Genomic DNA, 23,035 nt, shown 5'->3' on the forward strand with positions numbered 1-23,035 from the left:
TCTCATCGGAGGATACAGCTTGAGATATGAGAAAACCAACACTGATCAACTCACCTTTTTCTTAGTGTGATCCCTGTCCTCTGTCCACCTGCTGTGCAGAGGTTTTTGTTAATGCAGCACAGCATTAGTCCCTCTGGAACTATCCAAATTAACACCATGTCCTCACTTGCACTTGATCTCGTTTGAGCACCATCTGGTGGCCTGAAAACACGATTTCTATATATGTGTCTTTTTTTCAGTTCCATGTCTGAAATTAAGTGATGGTTAAGTAGTAGCCTGACAGAGTAGCATTATTCAATGACATAATTGAGACAGTAGCATTGGTGTTGCACGTGGATATTGCCCAAGATGCTAAAAATTAAGATTATACTCTAAATGGTATTCCATGTTTCCGTATAAGTACTTGGAAACTTAGTGTTTTCTTAATAATTTTGTTAATTGATAAAGCACCAATGCTTGCTTATTTATTTAAATTGATTGCCCTTTTTCACAGCTCAAGTTGTGACTTAAGAAGAGCTTCTGTATCTGGAAACCTACTGCATATAACTATTGCTTTTAAATTGAGTATTTCAGGGCCTGATTTCTTCATAAATGTAGAAAGCTGCAACTTTAATGATGAAGCCTGAATGCTTTTGTGTGTGTCTTGACCCATGATGATCTCCAGCAAATAAAAAGTACAAACAAATGTACTATGTTGTGGCAGGTTTTATAACTTTTGTAAAAACAAATTATAGCCAGCTCTGTATTTCTTCTGGCCTTGTGTCCTGACGTCAGCTGGGATAGAGTTAATTTTCTTCCTAGTAGATGGTACAGTGCTGTGTTTTAGATTTAGTGTGAGAATAATGTTGATAATGTACTGCTGTTTCAGTTGTTGTTAAATAGTGCTTATCCTAAATTAAGGTTTTTTCAGTTTCCCGTGCTCTGCCAGTAAGGAGGTGCAGAAGCAGCTGGGAGTGAGCATGGCCAGGACAGCTGACCTGACTAGCCAAAGGGATATTCCAGACCATAGGACATCGTGCTCAGTGTATAAACTGAGGGGAGTTACTGGGAGGGGTGGATTGCTGCTCAGGGATGATCTGGGCATCAGTCACTGGGTGGTAACTGTATTGTGCATCACTTGTGTTTTATTGGGTTTTATTTCTTTCTTTTTGCTATACTCATTTTCATTACTATTATTATTTTAGTTATTAAACTGTTCTTACCTCAATCCATGAGTTTTACTCTTTTCCCAATTCTCCCTGTGCCTCCTTGGGAGGCAGGGAGGGTGGCAGTGTGAGCAAGTGACTGTGTGGTGCTTAGTTGCCGGCTTGGGTTAAACCACGACAGTCATTTTTGATGCCCAATGTGGGGCACGAAGGGTTGAGATGACAACAAATTGTTGTAAGTATTCATTGTATTGGTTTAACAGTCACTGGTCACAATGAGGGTTTATTTGCTCTCAAAGTTGATATATGTGTTCTTAAAGTTGCGTTATGGAATACCTTACTTGCAGTATATGCTTCCTGTTGTGCTGTCTATCCCCTGTGGGAACTGAGCTAGAGTTATCATGTTGTTGTTGGTGATACTGGTTTATGATATGAAAGAAGTGCTGGCCGTGGAGCTGATTCGGTGTTTGTACTCAGCATTACTGTCACCTCTGTACTTCGGGAGCCATCTATTGGAAACTATTAATATTTACACCTTTTACCTTTTCGCCTCGGAGAGCCAACCTATGGAGGAGACGTGTCCGTACTTCGGGTGCCATCTTGTGGAGACTATTAAAATAATGACACTTTTTACCTTTTCTCCTCGGGGAGCCAGCCTACGGAGGAGACATCTTCCCACATCTTTCCCTTCTCTGCCTGGCTAATTAGAATAGTATTTGAGACTTCTGAAAATTATGAATATCCTTGGGATTGAAACCAGCATGGTCCTGTTGCTAGGGTTCCTGAATGTGGTTCAGGTCTTGTTTCGGGTTAAACACCTATTTAAGAATAGCACCCGAAGAACAACCCCCATGGCAAGCACTGTGGCTACTCAAACCCTGGCAACAGGCACTGTGGCTACTCAGACTCCAGTGATGGGTGATGCAGCTGAACCAGAGAATCTACCAGTGTCAGTGTCAGTCACCTGTATACAGAAAGAAGAAATACACAAAAAAATCTGTTTGCTTAGTAAGGGATGAAGATGAATGAGGGCCATCACAGAAAACAGGAGGAAGAAGCAGAACCAGAGATAATCACCGGTTCCCTATCCCTGAGTGAGCTGCGAGATAAGCGAAAGGATTTCAGTCATCGTCCAGGCAAGCACATTATCACCTGGCTGCTCTGATGCTGGGATAATGGGGCCAGTAGCTGGGAATTAGAGGGTTGGGAAGCCAACCAGCTGGGATCCCTTTCTAGGGCAGGGGGCATTGACAAAGCAATTGGAAAAAAGACACAAGCCCTCAGCCTCTGGAGATGACACCTGTCAGGTGTGAAGGAATGGTGTCCCTTCAAAGGAAGATGTTGTATGTCATCCAGGTAAGTGGACGACCATGGAGAGAGGTATCCAGTACTTGAGGGAACTATGTATGCTGGAGGTGATTTATGATGACTTGGACAATGAGCAGTTATCCAAAGATCCAGATGAAGTCCAGTGCACACAACCCATGTGGCAGAAGTTTGTACAGAGTACACCATCATCATATGCAGTAAAGGCGTGGAAAGATGAAGAGGGACCAGTGGAGGCTGAATTGGCTGGCTGACTCTGGCAATAGAAAGAAAGTTTCTCTTCCTCCCTTGTCATGGCTGTGGAGAAATTGCCAGGTATACTAGCTGAGAAACTGTCTTGAGAGTTTCAGCAATTCAGAGGATATGTTCTGCTCCCCACCTGTACGGACCAGTATCTTGGCTGTTAGGAGTAAGTGTTCCTCTGCTCATGTGAGGGGATATAGAAGGTACACACCATGGAGTACCCTGTGGTTTTACCTGCAGGACCATGGAGAGGACATGAGGAAATGGTATGGAAAATCTACCTCAGCCCTAGAGGCACAGGTATATGAGTTGCAAGGAAAAACAATCACAAAAGGGGATTCTTCCTGGAAAATTGCTGCTCCAGTCAGCAGTTTCCGAGTAGAAGAGCTGATTTTATTCCTGATCCTATGGAAAGGAGCTCTAGTTCATTTTTACACGAAGTAATAAATACTATGATGAGGATTAGAGGGGCCCTGCCTCCAGCCATGGGAAGGAAAGGGACAGCCGGGTTTATTGTACAGTGTGGATTCGATAGACTGACACATCAGACCCACAGGAGTATAAGGCTCTAGTGGACACTGAATGCACCCTGTATTCACTTTCATTACTGTTTTTTTATTTTAGTTATTAAACTGTTCTTATCTCAATCCATGATTTTTGCTTTTTTTTTTTTTCTCCTTCCTATCCCACTTGGTGGGGGCGGTGGTGGAGTGAGCGAGCAGCTTCATGGTGCTTAGTTGCTGGCTGGAATCAAACCATGACACCTTGTCTGTCTTTTTTTAAAATTTGATAGCACTTATTGTTGAATATAATTTTGTGGGCTAGCTGCAGGGCAATTGGTAATCAACTTTTTGCAGAATATATTTTGTATTTTGATTATGGCAATAACTTCTATTCAACAGTAGTCTGTAACTGGTATTTCAGAAGAAAGTTTTTAAAGCTTTGTAATCAACAGGTAAAGGGGCATCCTACCCCTATCAAGGTTTCATCCTAATTCCTATGGAATAAGAGGATTTGTTATCACAAATAGTTTTCTGTCTTTTGAGAATCTTTCTGCATAAATAGCCTATGAACATTTGAGAAGCTGGACACTTTGAACCTACCATTTAGTTTCACTTAGCATTTGTTCATGGACCATTTTGGTAAGTGTTAGTGGAAGAAAGTACTTATGGACTTAAATTGTTTAGTGCGAAGGAATTAATGCTCTGGCTTTGTTTCCAGGTTCCACGTATGGGCACTTTTATTGGTGTGTACCTGCCCTGCTTGCAAAACATCTTGGGGGTCATCCTTTTCCTACGTTTAACATGGATTGTGGGAACAGCTGGAGTTCTCGAGTCTTTCATCATTGTGTTCATGTGTTGTGCTTGTGTAAGTTAACCTTTTTCTTTACTATTGGCCAAATCTTCTGTTGCAAGAGTCCTGCTGCCTTCTAATATATGAGTAGCAGAGAAGGACTTCTCCGTAATGGTTAAGTATCATTGCAATTGGGAGACATGGGAGAGATATATATATATATATATATATATATATATGCCCTGAGTGTCACATATCCTAGCCTGTATGGAGTTTCTTTTGAGTTGGCAGTAAGCTTTTATTTGAAGTATTATATAGATTTTATTAAATCAGCTTTTAGGAAGTATTTCATGATTTATGTTGAGATCTGAACTGTTCTGCTTTTCACAACTTCAGAACAAACTGGAATATGAACTGCAAATCAATCCACAGCATTATGTCTGTAAATTAATATTTTGGAATGTGAGACTGCTAGTAGATGGTATTGTCATAACAATGACACTTGATCAGTTTGTCACTACTCTTTAATTTGAATAATGAACATCTTATTTTAAGTATGTTCAGTGGTCTGTATTCTTCCAGTTCTTTTCAAAGACTGTCTCAAACATTTAAAGTAACTGAATCTTCTACTGAAAAATACAGTACTTAATTTACATGGATATCCCTAACCAAAGATAATGATCATTTTTGGTTGCTGTAACATTGCATTAAAAAAATTCCTAGTTTCATTTGATCACTTTGTCTTGCCTCATCTTTTAAAAAACTTTTCAGTAATTTAAATTTCCTCTATTTCATCTTTCCACAGACTATGCTAACTGCAATTTCAATGAGTGCAATAGCAACAAATGGTGTAGTTCCAGGTAATGAATTTTATGTGAAGTGGTGAATGGTCAAATGATGGAAGTTTAAAGCAGGGATAAGAAATTACTGTAGTCTGAGATACCAGAAGTAATGCTTTTGTGTCAAGTGCATATTTTCTTTTAATTGATTTATAAATGACTTTTTAAGGTGAGATGCAATCTTTTAACTGGACCTTCTAGGAATTATGAACTATAGCACATTTTTGTCATCAGTCATTTCATTCTGTTTGAATGAAAGATAAGTTAAACTAATAGAGACATCTTCATGCAAAGCAGATTTCTTTACAAATTTACAAAAAAGATGGCTGCTTTTTTGCCTGAATTTGCCTAGACTCTATTTCTAAACACTGGAGATAATTATGTTGCTTTCTGCAAGAATAACAGCTGGCAGAAATCTTTTTCCATGTAAGCACACTAGGTAGGTTATGCTCATCTCCTTAAATGGTCAGGATAAAGAGATGATCTTGTTCCTCTTCAATTATGAAGCTGTTTTGTTTTTTTGGGTTTTTTGGATGCAAAATCAGTTAGCCTTTGAAGCTCTTATCCTTTTCAGTTTCTCAACACATTAATTGATAATAGCAGTGCTCAGACATGATTATGAACACTTAACAGTTTACCAATGAAGTTAAAATAATTTGTCACTTGCAGAGCTTCTCCAGCTTAGTAGGGGGTTCCAGAACTGATGCATAAGTTGTTGGGCAAAAGTAAATGCTACAACTTGTGCAGGGTGTAGAATAACTTTATTTCATTGATACAGTACCATATATGAAATATAAATACAATAAAAAATTTTGTTTCAAATACTAGTATTTTATAATGAAATCTAGTTATTCTAATCAGTGTTCAGGTAACTAAAATGTTCTGTTCTTTTCCCCCTTATGTTTTTAAAGCTCTTTGTAAAGGTTTTGCTTAACATCTGAGTGTCACAGAAATCTTTGAAGTTGGCAGTTCTTGCACCGGATAGGTCTTCATTTCGACTTTTTTTGGTGGTGCCAGCTTCTTACAGAAATGTAAGCGTAGTGGAATATGTGGAGGACGCAGAAAGCACAGATAGGAACCTAGGATTGCAAGAGACCTGAGCAGCAGGATCTTGTCTCTTGCTGTTATATGCAATGGCATTATATTTAGTAAAAGGATTGGTGATGCATCATATTTTTTTTTTTGTTAGTTCCTCATTTATTCGTATTGAAAAGCAGTTTTAGACTTTGCCTTTTGATTAGAAGTGTGTTTCCTATTTGTGGACTAATTGTGTACAAGACTGGTGTATGTTTATTTAAAATAAAGCACTTCCTTTCTCTGTCTCCTCTTTCTTCCTCAGTTGACATGAGTGGGACAAACATCATGAATTTAAGAGAAGATGGAGAGGGAACCAGAGAGGAGCATGCCTTAAGAGGGTTGGGGGAAGTCTAGATAAAGAGATAAAGAGCTTGAAACTTAGAACCTTATTGAAAGGGAAATGGGGCAGTAGAAATGGCTTATGTCTTAAAGAAAGATGATGCATATATATGGGAAATAAGAAGAACTGAAAAATTCAGAGGAAAAGTGTGTAGCGTATGAGTAGACAAGAAAAACAATCCCTGCCTATCACTTTTCAATGGTACTGAAAAAAATGCCTGTAGTGGTAATGGTTTCATGTACAGAAAAGAAAAAGAATGCATATTAATGAGACAAATTTTATTTGTCCCTATCTCAAAGAAATTATTCTGGAAGTTTATTTTTGATTATGAACAGCTTGAGGTTAGAAACTAAAGATTGATTCACATCTATTTATACTTGTATATCCTTTTTTTAATCTGAGAGTAAGATTGTTTATCTTGTGGATTTTTATCTCTCTTTTTCTTGGTGTTTACTTCTTGTTCCCCAGAAAATGCATATGGGGATATTCACTTTTAGTGTACATTCTAACTGCTTAGTTGGTATAGATATTGAATACAGTTTTGGTATGAACATTTCAATGTAGATACATGCAGTAGTTAACATTGATTATTTTGATGGAATGATTCAAGTTTTTGTTCTCTACTGCTGTCCTTAATCTGAAGGATTAGAGTCTTTTTTTGGTTAAATTCACAGCTGGAGGCTCTTACTACATGATTTCAAGATCTTTAGGACCAGAGTTTGGTGGAGCAGTGGGACTTTGTTTCTACTTGGGTACAACCTTTGCAGGAGCAATGTACATTCTTGGTACCATTGAAATTTTATTGGTAAGTACTAGTTTCTCTTAAGATTAAATGTATTTGGGCTGTTTTGCGAGATTGCTGAGGAATGCTCTTGGCCTAAAATGCATTTTAGTTTGGCGATTTTTAAAGATTTGATACCGTATTTCCAGTATGTCAATACTTATTATTATGCTACTTGTGATCATTTAAAAAAGTTAAACTTCTGATCAACAATAGAAAAATAAATTAAAGGCTGTTTGTAAGTTTGTTCTAATTAATGTAGGAACCAAACACAATTTGGTATCTGACGTTTACTGTTTTGTGCTGGATGCAACATATCTGTTGTTACTTTTTCATAACAAGTTCTGAATACTAAATATCTCATAAATTATGTCTATGCTACTGTACACCTACAGAGTTGCAAGAAAACCTATATTAATTTTAGTAAGACATACCTAAAATTCCAAAATTAAACATATAGGACCAAGCTGGAGATATAAACAGGAGATGAAAAATAAATAGTAAATATTTCAGTAGATTTTGCAGACAAGAACATCAGATCAACAGGTAGGCTTTGGAGACATGTTAAATTAAATATTAATTTATTTTTGTACCAACTTAAAACTACAACTTTTGTTTCAAAAATGACAAAAGGTGCCACAAGAAATAGTGCAGTCCTTAGTGAAATACCACATTAGATTGCAGATTAAATCATGGGCAACAATGCCTATTTTCAGGGCCTCTGAAGTGTCATTTGGATTTCGTGATGCTAAGTCAGTTATTTTAGTTTTAAAAAGTAGTTTATTTACAAATGTGAAGGAATTAGTTTCTTCTTTAAATGTTTGTCTGCATATGTTCATGGTGTACACAGCAAACTTGCAAAAAGTTTGATACGTGTGTTATGCTGCTTCTGTGTTGTATGTCCTCATCTCTTTTTCCAGACCAAAATACCCAGATGCACATAGCACTTGCTTTAGGTCACCTTAGACTTGGAATTGAAAAGCTAAAGATTCCATCTTGAGAGTCAGTTTATCATTTTTTCTTTGGAGTTTATTTTTTCTTCTACTCTGAAGTTTTTTTTCTTCTTCTTCTTTTATCTAACACAAGAAGGTTTTAGTTTCTTTCCTTGTGACTCTCACAAGTTTTACAAGGATGTGGATTTCATGGTATTGCCCATCCTTTGTCTTCTCAACATCTTTTTTTTTTGTCATCTTGTTGTAACTTCTCAATATATATCTTGTTTCATTTTTCCCAGGCTGTATGCCTTTGAGCCAAGAATCCTTTAGTGAGCTCTTCAAAGGAGCTTCCACTTAATTTGTATCTACTGGAATGAATTTTCCATTTTAGTGTTCCAGTTTTGAGATCGTGACTATAAGTTTTTAAATCTGGTAACTACTTTATAGTAAGCAGTCAGCATACCTAGGTGGCTCTACATTTCTGTTGGAATGGCTGCTTACTGTAGGTAAGTACGGCATAAGTCCTTTTAAGCCATTTTCTTAAGCCATTTTCTTAAGGTTTAGGAGGACTATTCTCCTTCTTCCAAAATAAAGTCTGTGGGCTTGGCATCAAACAAGCATTCCCAGGATAACTCACAGAAACCTTTCAACTTCTACAATGCTTGGCGCTGCCATGTACACTGGTGAAAGCTGTTGCTCAGTGAAAGGTTATGGAGAACATGAAGGCCATATCTCCTATGAGGCAGAAATGAAGAATCTATCACACTTCCTCCTTTTCAGACTACTGGCTTTGACATTTCATATTCCTGTAAAAATGCTGTGGAAGACTGTCTGTATGGCAATGGCCCAGCTACTGTGGCTTTGCCTCATCCACAAGGGGCCAGACAGTTATTGGTCATCATATCAGAAACTGTGCCGATATGCACAGGAGGTATTTAAGAATTCCTCCTTCTTGCTACTTACTATGACCCATGTCATAAACTCAAAAAAAGTCTGGATTTGAAACGAGAGATAGTCCTAATTCACTACCACTAGCTTGTGAGATCTGATTTATATTAACAACGCTAGCACCATGTCACATCGTGGATTTGATTTGCTGTGCTGTTCTCCCTACTTAAGAGTCATGCTGCTTTTATGTATTGCTAATAAGCGTGTATGGGGTTCGGCTGTGGAATTCAAAGTAAAAAGCCTCCCAGAACGTCATATCTGGCAAAAGACCTCAGAACCAGACCCCAGTCATAGCCACAAGGCAAAGTATTGAGGTTTTTTTTTCTCCACTGGGACATGGATTATTTGGAGGCGCAGAAATCAGTTGTCTGCCTGTGGCTTTCCCTGGCAAAGGTTGTGAACATCAGAGCAACAAAGCACACCAAGAAAACTTCCAGCAGTACCACCACACAGAGCCTGATACTTCTGCAACATCACGGTGTAGGATTTTCTAATGATATGTAACTACTCTCTGTAATCAGTTTTCTGTTTTGCCTTTTTTTATGGTAATGTGACAGTTTTCATCTCTACTAGCATTCTAGTAAATATTAATTTACTAGATTTAAATTTAATTTAAAATTAATTTATTTAAATTTAAATAAAATTCTAGTAAAGAATTGCCTATGTCTTATTTTTGGATTTTGGTTCTGAACGTATCAGGATAGGCACTTGCTCAAAGTTTCTTCCTGCCTTTAGAAGTTAGGTTCTTTAAGGATAGTCAATTTAGCAGTTGTTTTGAAGGAGTGGAGTTGTCTCAAGCCCCAGTACTCCCCTTAGCTGGGCAGAGGGTTTTTTTTTGTAAAGGTGTTAGAAGAAGGAATAAAGATATCTTTATTGTGTAGTGTAATACACAGATGTCTCAGAACTATAGGTCAGAGTTTGTCTTTTCATTTGCATTTATCAGTATAAGTCCTATAAGCTATGCTTCCAACTTTTCAGGTAGAACCCAGAACAAAATTATATGAAATTGAGATCTCTTAGAGAATCCTGTTTGAAATCACAGTAGTTCAAATTGTCTGTTTTTGCACTAATCTGCTGTTGTAATTTCAGATTAAAAATTAAGGTAAACTCACCATAAAACACTTTTCAGGGTACAATGTTTAGGGTATCTTTGAATTTTGTGAAATTGTAGTGCAGGGACTATAGTACTGAAAGCGTTTTTAGCTATGCTTTTGTTTGATTCTTCATATTTTGTTTCAATCAGTGGAATTACTAATCAGCAAATGCTTCGAATTAATCTAAGAATATATCTGGTTTGCGCTAGTTTTCAGTTTTGTTTTTTTCTTTTAACTTTTGTCAATATCTGCCCCCCTGCCACCCCCCCCCCCCCTTACTGTTTTTTCCTGTCTGGCAGAGACAGGAATTTGAGGAGTGGAAACTCTTAAAGGGGAGAGAAGAAGCTGGATCAGTACCTCATTCTCAAAACTTGTTTTTCTTCATCCCTGCCTCCCCCTTCCTTGTACCTCCTAAATGCCTATGTTTCCTGGTTGCACTCGTTTGTGAAAGAGTAAAACTGACGTTGTCACAGAAGTTTAGATTTTGAAGTTTAAGTAAATGATTTCTTAGTAAAATGTTTGTTATTACATGTATGATAGTTTGCCATATCTCTTGCAGACCTACATTTCTCCAAGTGCTGCTATATTTAAAGCAGAAGAGGTTGGGAAAGAAACAGAGGCTATGCTGAACAACATGAGAGTTTATGGAACATGTATTATCATTCTGATGGCCGTAGTAGTTTTTGTGGGAGTAAAGTATGTCAACAAACTTGCACTGGTCTTCCTTGCCTGTGTCATTCTTTCCATCCTTGCTATATATGCTGGAGTTATTAAGACTGCTTTTGACCCACCTGACTTTCCGTAAGTGCAATATCTCTTAAGTAGTGTGGGTAATTTAAAAAAAAAAAAAAAAAGTGGTGGGAGGGAATAGCTACTGTAACCATTTCATGTTTTAAGCTAAACTTCAAAATACACGTACATTGGTACATTGGCTTCAGTGTTAAGTTTTACATGTTTTAGGCAATTATGTGTTAATTTCTTGTTCTGAGTTACCTATTTAAATTTTTCTGTTGTTCTTAAGACATGATACTCTGGAAAATGTTCTTTGGTACTTAAAATTACTGGCAGTTATTCCATCCTCACCTAAAGAATAGGAAGGTGACAGTACATGTAGTTGCTTAATCTAAAGAATTAAACTAAAAAACTGTAGAATAAAGTAAAAACTTTAAGAAAATGTGGCTATGAGCCATAGTTATGAAAGAAACATACTTTCAAACTTTGTCATGAGGAAATTTTTGAAACTTCCATTTCTCCATATTTAATGGAGACATTGCAGAGTTAAATTCACTTGTGTTTGTGAAGGCTTTTTACCTTTTTGTTAATAAAATAAAATTTTATTATTGTTACACTTGGCATATTGCCTCTCAGCACCTTTAGCTTGTACCTCTCAGCTCACTAAGAATTATTTCATTTGATCAGTTATCAGTATATAAGTTACATTTTTGTGCATCTTTTTCTGCTTGGAGAGAAAACAAAATGATACTGCTTAACACGTTAGCAGAATAGCCTGGTAACTTTTGTTATGAAGTGCTGTCTGTTAAGCAGGACTGAAGTTATCCTTTGCTGTATGATTGTTACACATTCCATAGTATGTTGAAGTGTTGATGGTTGCGTTGACAAATTGAGCATTAAAGCCATATTTGTGGACTATACTGTAAAACGATATCAAGTCTTCTATTGAAAAAATTAAAATGTGTTCAAAATTGACATTTTTATGAAGAAAAGTTGAATTTCTGAGAAACTGTGACTTGCAGTAGGGAAATACTTAAATCTTTCAGTCACCTGTATAGGTAAAAGAGGGTTTATCTGCATGTGTAGCATCGGTAAGATTTATTACCAAGTTCCTGGAAACCTAATTTGTGTCTGCTACTGTAGTTGCTTGGGGAAAAAAATTACTAACAAAAGGTTATCTTCCAATAAATATAATTCTTCGTATTTTGGCTAATCTGCCTCAAAATGAAAAACTCAAGAGTGGTTTTATACTATGGTAAAACTGATCTGGTGGTGAGCTGGTCATCAAAAAGACAAGCTTCCACTTAGTTAGGTTGGCATCACTAACCTCTGCTAGGTTTGGCCATTGTAAAGATGGTAAAATAGCTTACTTCATGATCTTCCGGTTGAATCAAATTGGAAGATGTTTCCATGGATTGAATCAGCTCACCCTGCTGCTCTAGGGTCACCAATTCAATAGCAATTAAAAGGAAAATGAGCAAGGCAAGTGGCAAGATGATCTTTTCAGCAGCAGCTTTCTGTTAAATCTGCTCAACTTCCATGTGAAGCCATACCCTGAAGCTGTACTGGTGCCTTGTACTCTTCTTGAGGCATCTACTCTTAGTTGCTATCAGAAGCAGGATATTGTACTAGGTCAGTATTCTGCTTGGCTTAGTATACTTGTTCTAATGCCGAGTGGTATGTTTTTACTGATTGTTGTCAGCTTCTTAACTGAGCTCCTTCAGAAGTGTTAGATGGATGCTATGTGTTTTTGGATTTATCTGCCTAACACAAATGTTTTATTTGATGTTCCTTCTTTTGTCTTCAAAAATATTATATATCATTTCATTATTAAGCAAGCTTGGACTAGATATCTCCTAAACATCTTTTGTGTAGCTTAGCAAAGAAATGTTCCTAGATCCTTAATATTCTTTGCTGTTAGGAATTTGGTTTTTGCAAACTGTTGAGTTTTCTAATTTTCTTTCATTTCTGAGGTTTTAATTGCTTTATATTAATTTGTACTCTCATTAATGTTGTTAAATTTTGCTGTTTAACCCTCCTGGCTTATTTCCTGCCTTTTGAATTTTAATATTTTTGAGGGTCATCTAAAATTTGTTTGCTAGAAAAGGGCTTAATCTTACTTTTGTATTTTCTTGGTCAGGCTCATTGTTCTATTAGGTATACAAAGTATTACTTAATTTCACTTCTTTCTTGTAGGACTGAATGAATCATGATCTCTGTTATGTTGTGGCCAAGCTGCTTGAGCTGATTGTATTTTCCAAAGAATAAATCAGAAGGCAAAATAGCTATTAATACCTTAAAGTAGAAATGTTTGATCGGTGTTTTAAAGATTATTAATGATAGCTTTATATGCAGAGACTATATACTGTTTTAGTAGATGTAGTATAAGAGAGATACTATAAATAACAGGGTTCTGAAGAAGTTTGATGGACAAAAAATGGTTTAATGTACAACACCATATTGAAGGATCACTTTTTATTTTTGTTTACAGTATCTGTCTCCTTGGAAACCGTACATTGTCAAAACGCAGCTTTGATGTCTGTGCCAAATTTACCGAAAGCAATAATGAAACAAAGACTACAACTCTGTGGCGCCTGTTCTGTGATAGTTCTTTGCTTAATGCTACATGTGATGACTACTTTACTCTCAATAATGTAACAGAAATTCAAGGGATTCCAGGAATAATGAGTGGAGTTCTCACTGGTAAGTTGGAAAGCACAGTGATTTTAAAAATTTTTGGACATTATTAGTTTGGCCTGTATCTGTTCAGTAATGTAGTAGTCTAGCCTGTCGCTACTTCTTTAGTTTTAATCTGTTTGTGTGAAAGATTGCTACCTGGAGCATGCTTCCTCCTATAAAGTTTCCATCTGGTTTTAGAAGCCTAGTATCAAATGCTTTCATCTGGGGGTCATTGGAGTTTTATAGGCACTCTTTCAAAAGCCGTTGTTGTTTCAAAAAAAAAAAAAAAAAGTAGGAAAGTGTTTATTACGGCTAACTTTTTAAAAGTGTTTGGCTCTTTTGTATACCAGATACACTTATTTCAATAAGCTGTTCATTAATACATTCTCAAACTCTCCTGAGGGGGAACTTGTTTCTAATTTACAGGTGGTGCATTGAGGAATGAAGTCCTGTGACTTGTCCAGTGTGATACAGCAAGTTAGTGATGGGTTTGGAGAAAAGCAGTCTTTCTAGCTTCCAGACTAGCATTTGGACAGGAGATGTTCTATTAAGTGTATAGATTTTCTTATGTTTATGTTTCTGTACCGTTGTGGCAGCTTGGGATTCCAATTGCACTGGGTCATAACATTAATTTTGAACATGTAATGGGTTGTATTGTATACAAAGAAGGTTTCTGAGGATGAAATGAATGTTCTGATACCTCTCCCTGACTTCCCCTTAAAATAAAGTTTGATTTATATAAATATGCAACTCTAACAGGAACACTAGCAATCACTACTGCCATAATATTTCCGTTCAAAATATCAAATATGAAGTGTACAAATACGTAAAAAGAAACAAAAGCATAGGTTTCTCTGAATCTGAATTTTTATGTTTAAAAAAAATCACTCTTATTTCCTCAGTGAAAAGTGAAATTCTTTTTGATGGAAATGTTTATTACAAGAAAAGTGACTTAGGGTTTGTTCTATGCATTTTGGAGTTTACCACATGCATATCTACAATTTTTCATGAATAGTTTTACATTTCCTCCCCCAGCTCAGAAGAGAACTGTGTGTTCTAATTTTTTGCTACAGTGTAAGCATTAAACTGCTGTTTTGCTTTTGGAGGTTTCAGGCTGAGTACTAATTTTTCATCTTTTGGAAAAATGTGTTTTAGTTCTGTTCACTGATTAACATTGCTTTGAACCAGCACTACTGTATAAAAGTGCCTTTCGCTATTCTACTGTCATGTAATGCTAAGATCTCTAACAGTCATTGAGAGCCTGCTGAAACCTCAGTGTGAGGGATACACCTTCTGGTGTTCATTGCTTGATGATTACCTATAGTGAATTTCATCAGTTGCATTCTATTCAGTCACTGAGCCTGATACGGCTTTTCTGTAGTTCTTTGCAGCTGGTTTTGCTTCTGTAACTTTGAATAACTGAGTATACCAGTAAGCTTTCTCATCTTGCTACCAGCTTCCCCTTCCAGGCCATTTGAGTGTACTGGAGAGCATTGTTTACACCCTGCTGTTGATCCTTATGGAAGCTTACTGGTGGCTTTCCTGCATTATGAAACTGTATTTGCATTTACTCTTACCTGTTGTTTTTTGTCTTTGAACCATTTTTTATCCATGTTAGAAGTCTTCGTGTTATCCCATGGCTACTGTAGATTCCTTGGGTGCAGAATCTTTGAAAAATGTGGAAAATCCAGGTATACTGGATTAAGTGGGTCACCTTCATTTATGTTTCCCTCAAGGAACTTCAGTACTTCTGACAACTTTCTCTTACAAAAGCTATGCTGAGACTTCCCCAGTTCCTCAAAACTCGAGAAAAAACTGAATAGATGCTGGTTTTGTCAGAACTCAAAGATAACACCCATGTGTTTACCACTTCTATCCATTGCTATTGTTGCTATTAGCTGTTCATGTGCAGATGCTACTTGTGAGCCTTTAGTTTCCTGATATCTGAAACTCTCTTAAGAAGTGGTTCTTATGTTTGTTATGTTTCAGTCCTTGAGTAGAACACAATTTCAGGTAAACTCGTAGTTAGCACCTTGGGTCTTTCAGTATTCTTGGAGGTTTTGACTGAGTGCTAATTTTTCTGCTTATGGAAAAATGTGCATTTTGAACTAGCACTACTGCATAAAAGTGCATTTCGCTATCCTAGTGTCGCATAATGCTAAGGCTGAATTAAGTGGATCACCTGTCCCGCTTGCTGAGTGTGAGAACACATTCTGATACCTAATGTAAGCTTGAAATTGACTGGCACAGATTTCTCAAGAAGGATTTTCCTCCACTGATGGTGTATATTCTACTTTTGTGTGAAGACTTAGCAGCTGCAGACTGCGTATTTAAGTTTCTTGAGCTGTGGCTGGGAGTACTCAGATACCATGCCTGGGTGTGTCAGGAAGTATGTGTTAAGTCTTCACACCATTTACTGGGCACTTGTATGCAGTAAGTGTGCATCTCTTATACACCTTCCATGAATGTTGTCCTCACAATAATAAATCATTCTACAAATAGCTGACCAAATATGCCCATGAATGTGGCCCTAACAATAATGAGATAATTCTGGAAATAGCTTTCATCAACATGATTCTGGTTCATGGTAGCAAGTTGGTTATATATATATATATAGTTGGGTTAGATACATTGTACCAGATCTTGTTTATGTGTCCCTAAACGTTGCTAGAGGGGTCTCAACAAGCCATGAATGACCCTAGAAGGGAAACCTGCCTCCCCACAAATGTCTGGATTCTTCTGAAAAGTGACCCTTTTTCCTCACCCTAACTTTCAAGTCTGATTGGATTGTCACTTTTGGGAAAATGAGCATAGGAAATTAGTGTAACAAATCTCTGCGTAATTACATCTTATGAAAGGGGGAAGTGATTTCTATTTTACAAAATCTCTAAGCTGATTTTACCCACTCGTGCTGGCATGCATGCTTCCACAATTAGAGCTGTACGCATTGGAGTGCTCAGGCCGTTGTCACTTCTGTGTCATACTGAATAAAGTTGAATCCTCATTAAGTATTCAGTGCTTTTCATTTGCAATGGCAAGCTGATTTTTGGACTTTCTTTTCATGTTCCATAGGGAGTGGATGCTAATTTGGAGATCCTGTCTTGTTTTATGTCACTCCTCAAATCTTTGCTGAAATTCCTGAAACTTACAATTCTTTTGTTTCCTTAACTCTTGTTTTTATGGCTTTGGTCATATCTTTAGGTAAATTTGTTACTCCTCTTCATTTGAATGAACTAACACACACAGCATTCTATAGCAGTTATTACTTATTTTCCTTTTAGTCTTTGTTCTGCTGTCTCATATTTCTTATACATGCTTCCATATATGCTTACCAACTGTAAGATTTATGTTACAAATCTGGATACAAGTACCCTATCTCTGACCACTTATGGAGATTCAGAGTCAATCTCCTATTGTGCTTAAGGTAACCTTTTGCTATTTTGAAGGCTTAGAATACTTAATTTCCTTAAGTTATACTGGATGGCTGAAAATTGGCTATCAGATCCATCATCCTGGCAGTCCATGGGAATTGTTTATTTCTGTGGTATAAAATCCTTTGGCTCTTTGACAGGGAGGGGGAGTAGTTACTTTGTTTCCTCACATGTGACAGGACAACTTATTTCAAAATAAGAATCAGTATTGGATGTTCTCACCATCTTGCCAAGGGGCACAGTCAGTGTTTCCACAAATGTAAGCTCTCAAAAGCTACTGGTTCTTTGACCTGTCCATCTTCATCGAACAAACATCCTTAGTTTGCTGGAGAATTTGAGCCACATTCTGCTGTTTTTTGCTTGCTTTGGGTTTTTTGGCTTATCAGTTCTTTTTTAGAGTCTGGTTACTCTCTTTTGTCACCACGTGAAATACCTTCCCCATGATCAGCTGAGTCCTGAACTGTCGTCCAGTTATTCTGTACAGCAGGTCTCAAAGAACTCAAGTTACTACGAAGTAGCTTTTTTTTTTTGACCTGCTCCTCAAAATATAAGAACAAGAAATATGAATATATGCTAAAATTGCCTGAACCTGGACATGTTTCCTTACTTTTTCACAATACATCCCAATAATGCATCCATATGTCTATGGAATGTAAGTGGACATTCTACAAATATATTAGAATTTAATTCTATAACTAAATCTTTCTTTGATGGAAGAAAAACACTACTGCATTTCTAATAAGATACAGTGGGAATGTCCACCAGTTACAATTGGTATTGATCATGCTGCTGCTGCATTCTTGGCTTTATAAGGAAATGTTGGGAAACATCATGATTTTTGTGTAAGAAAAGTCATCTGATTCATAAGATTATTGCATTCTCACTACTTAATGTTCTGAAACAGAGATGACACTGGCTCTTGTTTTTTTCCCCCCTTGTAGATAATCTGTGGAGTACCTATTCAGAAAGAGGATCAATAGTTGAGAAAAAACATCAGCCATCAGTTGCTGGATCAGAAGAGACAAAACTGGGTGGACTCCCCTATGTTTTTACAGACATCATGACCTACTTCACAATGCTTGTAGGGATTTATTTCCCATCTGTGACAGGTAGATGCGACTATTTTTTGTGAGTGAGGATGTGTACTTACAGCTGAAAAAGGATTACCTTTTGTGTGTGAATGTTTATTGATGACATATAATATTGCCAGTCTGTGTGTCCAAGTCTTACGTGCCTAAAACTCCGGTGCTAGAGAGACATAGTTGGTGGTTGTTTATTTTAGGGAGTTATAGGACTGAAGAAACCAGTTTAAGTGCTATTTTCTATGTCTGGAAAGAAAACAAAAGCTCCATGTGTTAGTAAATGTTTATTCAAAATAAGATGCATACCTTTATATTAATTTAATCTTCAAATACATGAGAGAACAGTTGAGTGTCAGGATGATTTTTTTCAGATATTCAAGCTATGAATCGCCTGCGATTTCTTTAAAGGTCCAATTTTTTTTTTGCAACTGTAACTAGTAGAGACTTTTTTGTCAAGCCTAGAGGTTAGATTAGTTGTATATCATTTTCCTCAGGTCATGTTTGAGTGAAATAACTAGAGACATTGTTCTTCAAAAGTCCCAGCTCAAGGAATTGTAATATCAAGTAACAGAAGTTGTAGCAGTGTTTGCTAGTAAAATACCAGGCAGAAGTCTCTCATTGTATTCTTGTTCCCATTTCTCTACTTCAGGCTCTTTTATAAACATCTCATCATATCTGAGCCTGTGGTTGGGATTTCATTGCATGGAGTTTGAAAATGCTTTTGTACTGGAACATCTTGACATTAGCTTCTATGTTTTTGCCTCCCAACAGTGGTCAGGGCAATTCTAGGAAAGATGGCAGAATTAGTCAGTTGTTACATGATTTCCGCGCCCGCCCCCCCCCCCCCCATCACAGTATGTGCTAGAAAATACTTTTGTTTTTATGTTAGATTCAAACAGGGATGCGTACATGTGATTTCCTAATAATTTTCTTGTACTTCCTGCCTGCTTGTTTCTTTTTTGTTTCTATATATTTATTATTTAGTTTGTTGATTTGCTTGCATATCTTATTATGTATGGTCTGTTTAGTAGAAAGTTAGTGCATTTGGTCAAACTGGCTAATCTCCATTAGTTTATAACATCCATCCCCAGCATTTTGCCACTCCTGTATATTTGCCCATTTTAAAAATGATGCAGAAGTTATCTTTGAAAAATGTTTTTTTCATTTTTTCATCTGTCTCTTTCTTGAGCTTTCTGGAATTTGTTTAGTCAACAGTGGATGGTAAAACAAATTTCTGAATAAACTGAAAGTATAAATTGGGGATTTGTGCAGGATTATAATAATTTCTGTAGCTTGCTCTGTTGATAATGATGTGTTAAATCAGGCTTAAAGTTAAATGTTCCTATTCTATTAGTTATTTGCATGGAGTTAGTATTAATTGGTTTTATGACATATAAATTTGGTCTTTCTTTAAGGTATTATGGCAGGTTCAAACAGATCTGGAGATCTTAAGGATGCTCAGAAATCTATTCCTACTGGAACAATTTTGGCAATTTCAACTACGTCTTTTATTTGTATCCTTTATGCTGTGACTTTTTCTTCTAGTGTGCATTCTGTAGGTCTAACAGTACTGTGTTTTCATTGAAAAGTCACTGAATATAAAATGAATGAAATTTAAAATGAAAAGGAATATTTATATTTGTCTAAAATATAAATATTATTAAAATAGCTCAAATTTTGTTTGTATATATAAATATTTATATTCTATATTCTAGTAGTGCTTCAAATTCCAAGATATGATTGATGCTTTTAGTGAAGTGATGTAGAGGTTTTTAGCACCATGCTTCAGCTGGCAGATTACTTTGTTGTTATACTCAGTATAACCAGTGAAAATCTTAAAGCAAACTACCAGCAATAGAAAATGTTAGTCCTTCAATACCTAGAAGACACAAATGCTTATCTGCATGAGAAAATATCTGTTCTGTTGCATGATATATGTACTGGCTACTTCCAATACTTCACAAATCAACTGTGCATCAAATGTAGTTGTAGAGAATATAAATTAAAAAGTTGTGGCAGGGAAGAATTAAAAAAAAAAAACCCAACTACAAAACAACCAGAACAAACAAAACACACACACACACCCCCCCCCCCCCCCCTTCATTATTATGGACACTTTCATTTCATCCCTTGGTGAAAAATGGTGTTTTTTCTCTCTATGTATATGATTATTTATAGTGTGATCTTCCTTCAGTCTCAGTGATAGATCTCTCCTGTATAGTGTTGTTTGGTGCCTGTATAGAAGGTGTGATATTAAGAGATAAGTAAGTCATATTCAGCTTCTAATTTTACAGGGCGTATGTATGATCATGGGTTATGTTAATAGGACTTACTAATGGCTCTTCTGGAAAATATTTACATGATCTGTTTTTCTTTTGCTTAGGTTAAAACTGGAGGGAAAGTCTGTCTGTTAACCTGACCAGTTTTTGCAGCCATCTCAGTTTCAGGCTATATCCCTTCAAGAAGTAGAAGCAGAATCTAAGATAAATGTTTGAAGTGGAACTTTCACTGATTAAATGTTCTTGAGAAAGAAAATAATAGTTAGTATTTGTGGAGCTAATGGGTAAGGGGAGTGGTATTACTTTGGGAGGAGTAATATGCTCCTGAGGAACAAAGACAGAAAAAGATTTTTGACATTTACATTGCAAGGAGAGTGTGATTTCCACTGGATATATGACTATTTTTTGTTTTAAAATATTAGTTGTAGATCAGGAGTTTTCAGTTTTCACCCATGTAATTGCCTGAGGATATCTGAGGCACAATATGAAGCATGAAGGTAATTAATGTGATGGAGATAAGCATGAACAGTATCTCCAGACTTGCATAAATTTCTCCCTTATGAGAAGTTGAGTTGACTAAGATGAATCTGTTGGCAGGTTTCACATTTGTTTCCTTTCAGGTGTCTGGTTCTCTTTTCTACTAAAGCCACGCTTGCTTTTGGTGTTTAAGCAGTGGTATTGGGGTATTGTTTGGAAGGTGATGTAGATGGTGCTGAGACAACTTATTTCAAAACACAGTCTTTTAATCTAGAAAGAAAAGTATAAGTTAAAAGCTGGATTCTAATCAAAGCTAATATGAGAAGAAACAGGGTATTATTTTTACATTAAAATAGTATTGCTCCATCAGTGAAAATCTCCGATTTCTTTTTCTTCAAAGTGAATATACAAACCAAATCAAGCTGATGCTTAAGAAATAGTAAATATAATTCTGAATTACAAATTAATGCAGAAAGCATCTCTTCCTGACTTCCACATGCTTGTCTGCCATAGTCGTTTAAAAATTGCATCAGGTAGCACAACAGTCAGAAGGCATATGGATAACTTGAGATGGCTGTGTCTACTTACTCGTCCATATATCAGTGTCACACTGCTAAAAGGAAAGGCTGATGCTTTGTTTTGTGAATCTCCTCTTTATGCCGCAGGGTTTACCTGTATTACTTGTAGAACAGACTTCTGCAATCTAGTTCCTAGCAGTGATAAGGATCTAAAGGATATATATATAAATACTTTTGCTATTGCTGTTAACTCTGTAAATCTTGCCATGATACCTGATAGTTGCTGCATGTCTGCTTAGAGGCAGCACTTAAAATGAATAAATTATAATTTAAAAAAAAACAACCCAGCAGAATAAAGAGAGATTGGTTGGGAAATCCTATAGTGCATACTGTGAAATGGTGTTTATGGTTAAAGAGTGCTGTTGTCCAAAACCATTGAAATATGGGTGTTGAAGCTATAGTAGAAGTTATTTTAATGCTAAGTGATTTTTTTTTTTTCTTTTTTTTTCCCCACCCCCTTCCCTAAGGTTTGGAGAAGCAGTTAAAGGAAATCTAGTGGTTGGTACACTGGCCTGGCCTTCTCCATGGGTTATTGTGATTGGTTCATTCTTTTCAACATGTGGTGCTGGTCTCCAGAGTCTCACTGGTGCACCCCGTCTGTTGCAGGCCATTGCAAGAGATGGCATTGTACCATTTATTCAAGTGAGATTTTTTTTTTCTTTACAATACTTCAAATATGGCTTATATTTTGACAAGAAAAATGAGGCATTATTTCTGCTGTTCCTGTAGAACTGTGAGGAAAAGATTTGGACTTCACTTCTAATTGTGTAGAATAATAAATCAAGCTACTGTAGGACAAAGTTTGAACTTAAATATTTCTGTGCAATGCGACTTAATTATTTTTGTTCTTGCACATAAAAGTTAGTGGTTCAAAAGAAGCAACTAACAACTGAACTTCTTGATTCCAGGCTATGTTTACAACTTGTATTTCTGAACAGATTTGATTTAATCTTACTATGGAACTGTGCGATGATTCTTATATCATAGGGATGCAATCCTAATTTTTATTCATTTTTGGTAGGCTAAATGAAGTCAACAAAGATGTAACAATAGAATTCTATCCTATGACTCTGAACATTAAGATTGTTCCGACATCCCTGTGTGTGTTTTATAAATAAATCAATATTTATTAAAAATAAATAATTTTTCTCAAAGAAAGTGAGTAAGGGAGCTGACAAACAGAAGAAAAGAGAACTCTTGCTAGAAGATATTTAGCACAATTGCTGGGCTGCATCTGCAAAAAGTAGATAACTAGACTTGAGTTGAAAATAAATAAAATTCCAAAAGCTGATGTCTAGAGGGTGAAGCTGTGATTTCTGTGGTGAAGTTTGGAGTTTGAAAGTTTACCTCAAGTTTCCAGGAATAACCAACAGTTGCACAGCTCAATGGTAACCTACCAAGAACACATTCAAGTAGAAAAAGCAGGATTATGTCTGAGTAACTATAAATATTTTGGGAACAGAGTTAGGGACAGTTGTCAAATTTAACACACAGAAAGAAATTGTAGATAGCACAGACACTGAAGGTAGCTAGGGCTGAATTTAGGAGAACAGGCTGTTTTGTATGGAGAGATTCCTGAGGATGATTTGGAGCATTTGTTTGTTTTTTATATATCTTTTTTGGAGGCTTATATAAATATTTTGATACCTAAGTTATGTGAGGAAACTTATGTTTGACTATTCCCTACTTTACCCACACCTATCTCTGGAGTCTTAATCAGATGTGTGCTCTAGGTCACCCTCTCGCATCTGAGGTT

The 23,035-nt window shown here is 36.4% G+C and overlaps 1 protein-coding gene across 3 annotated transcripts in view; it reads left to right on the forward strand.

Annotated features, from left to right (window-relative positions):
• Nucleotides 1-23,035, forward strand: part of LOC141925841 (solute carrier family 12 member 7-like) — a 71,513-nt gene that overhangs the window by 21,975 nt on the left and 26,503 nt on the right. For all 3 annotated transcript variants that reach the window (XM_074830548.1, XM_074830543.1, XM_074830535.1), the window contains exons 4-12: nt 3,936-4,082; nt 4,813-4,867; nt 6,938-7,068; nt 10,581-10,822; nt 13,245-13,456; nt 17,805-17,972; nt 19,361-19,459; nt 20,152-20,209; nt 21,747-21,921. In XM_074830548.1, the coding sequence (XP_074686649.1) occupies nt 3,936-4,082; nt 4,813-4,867; nt 6,938-7,068; nt 10,581-10,822; nt 13,245-13,456; nt 17,805-17,972; nt 19,361-19,459; nt 20,152-20,209; nt 21,747-21,921 (1,287 nt within the window). The remainder of the gene's footprint in view (nt 1-3,935; nt 4,083-4,812; nt 4,868-6,937; nt 7,069-10,580; nt 10,823-13,244; nt 13,457-17,804; nt 17,973-19,360; nt 19,460-20,151; nt 20,210-21,746; nt 21,922-23,035) is intronic.

This window comes from Strix aluco, chromosome 1 (assembly GCF_031877795.1).
Source record: "Strix aluco isolate bStrAlu1 chromosome 1, bStrAlu1.hap1, whole genome shotgun sequence".
Lineage (NCBI taxonomy): Eukaryota > Metazoa > Chordata > Aves > Strigiformes > Strigidae > Strix > Strix aluco.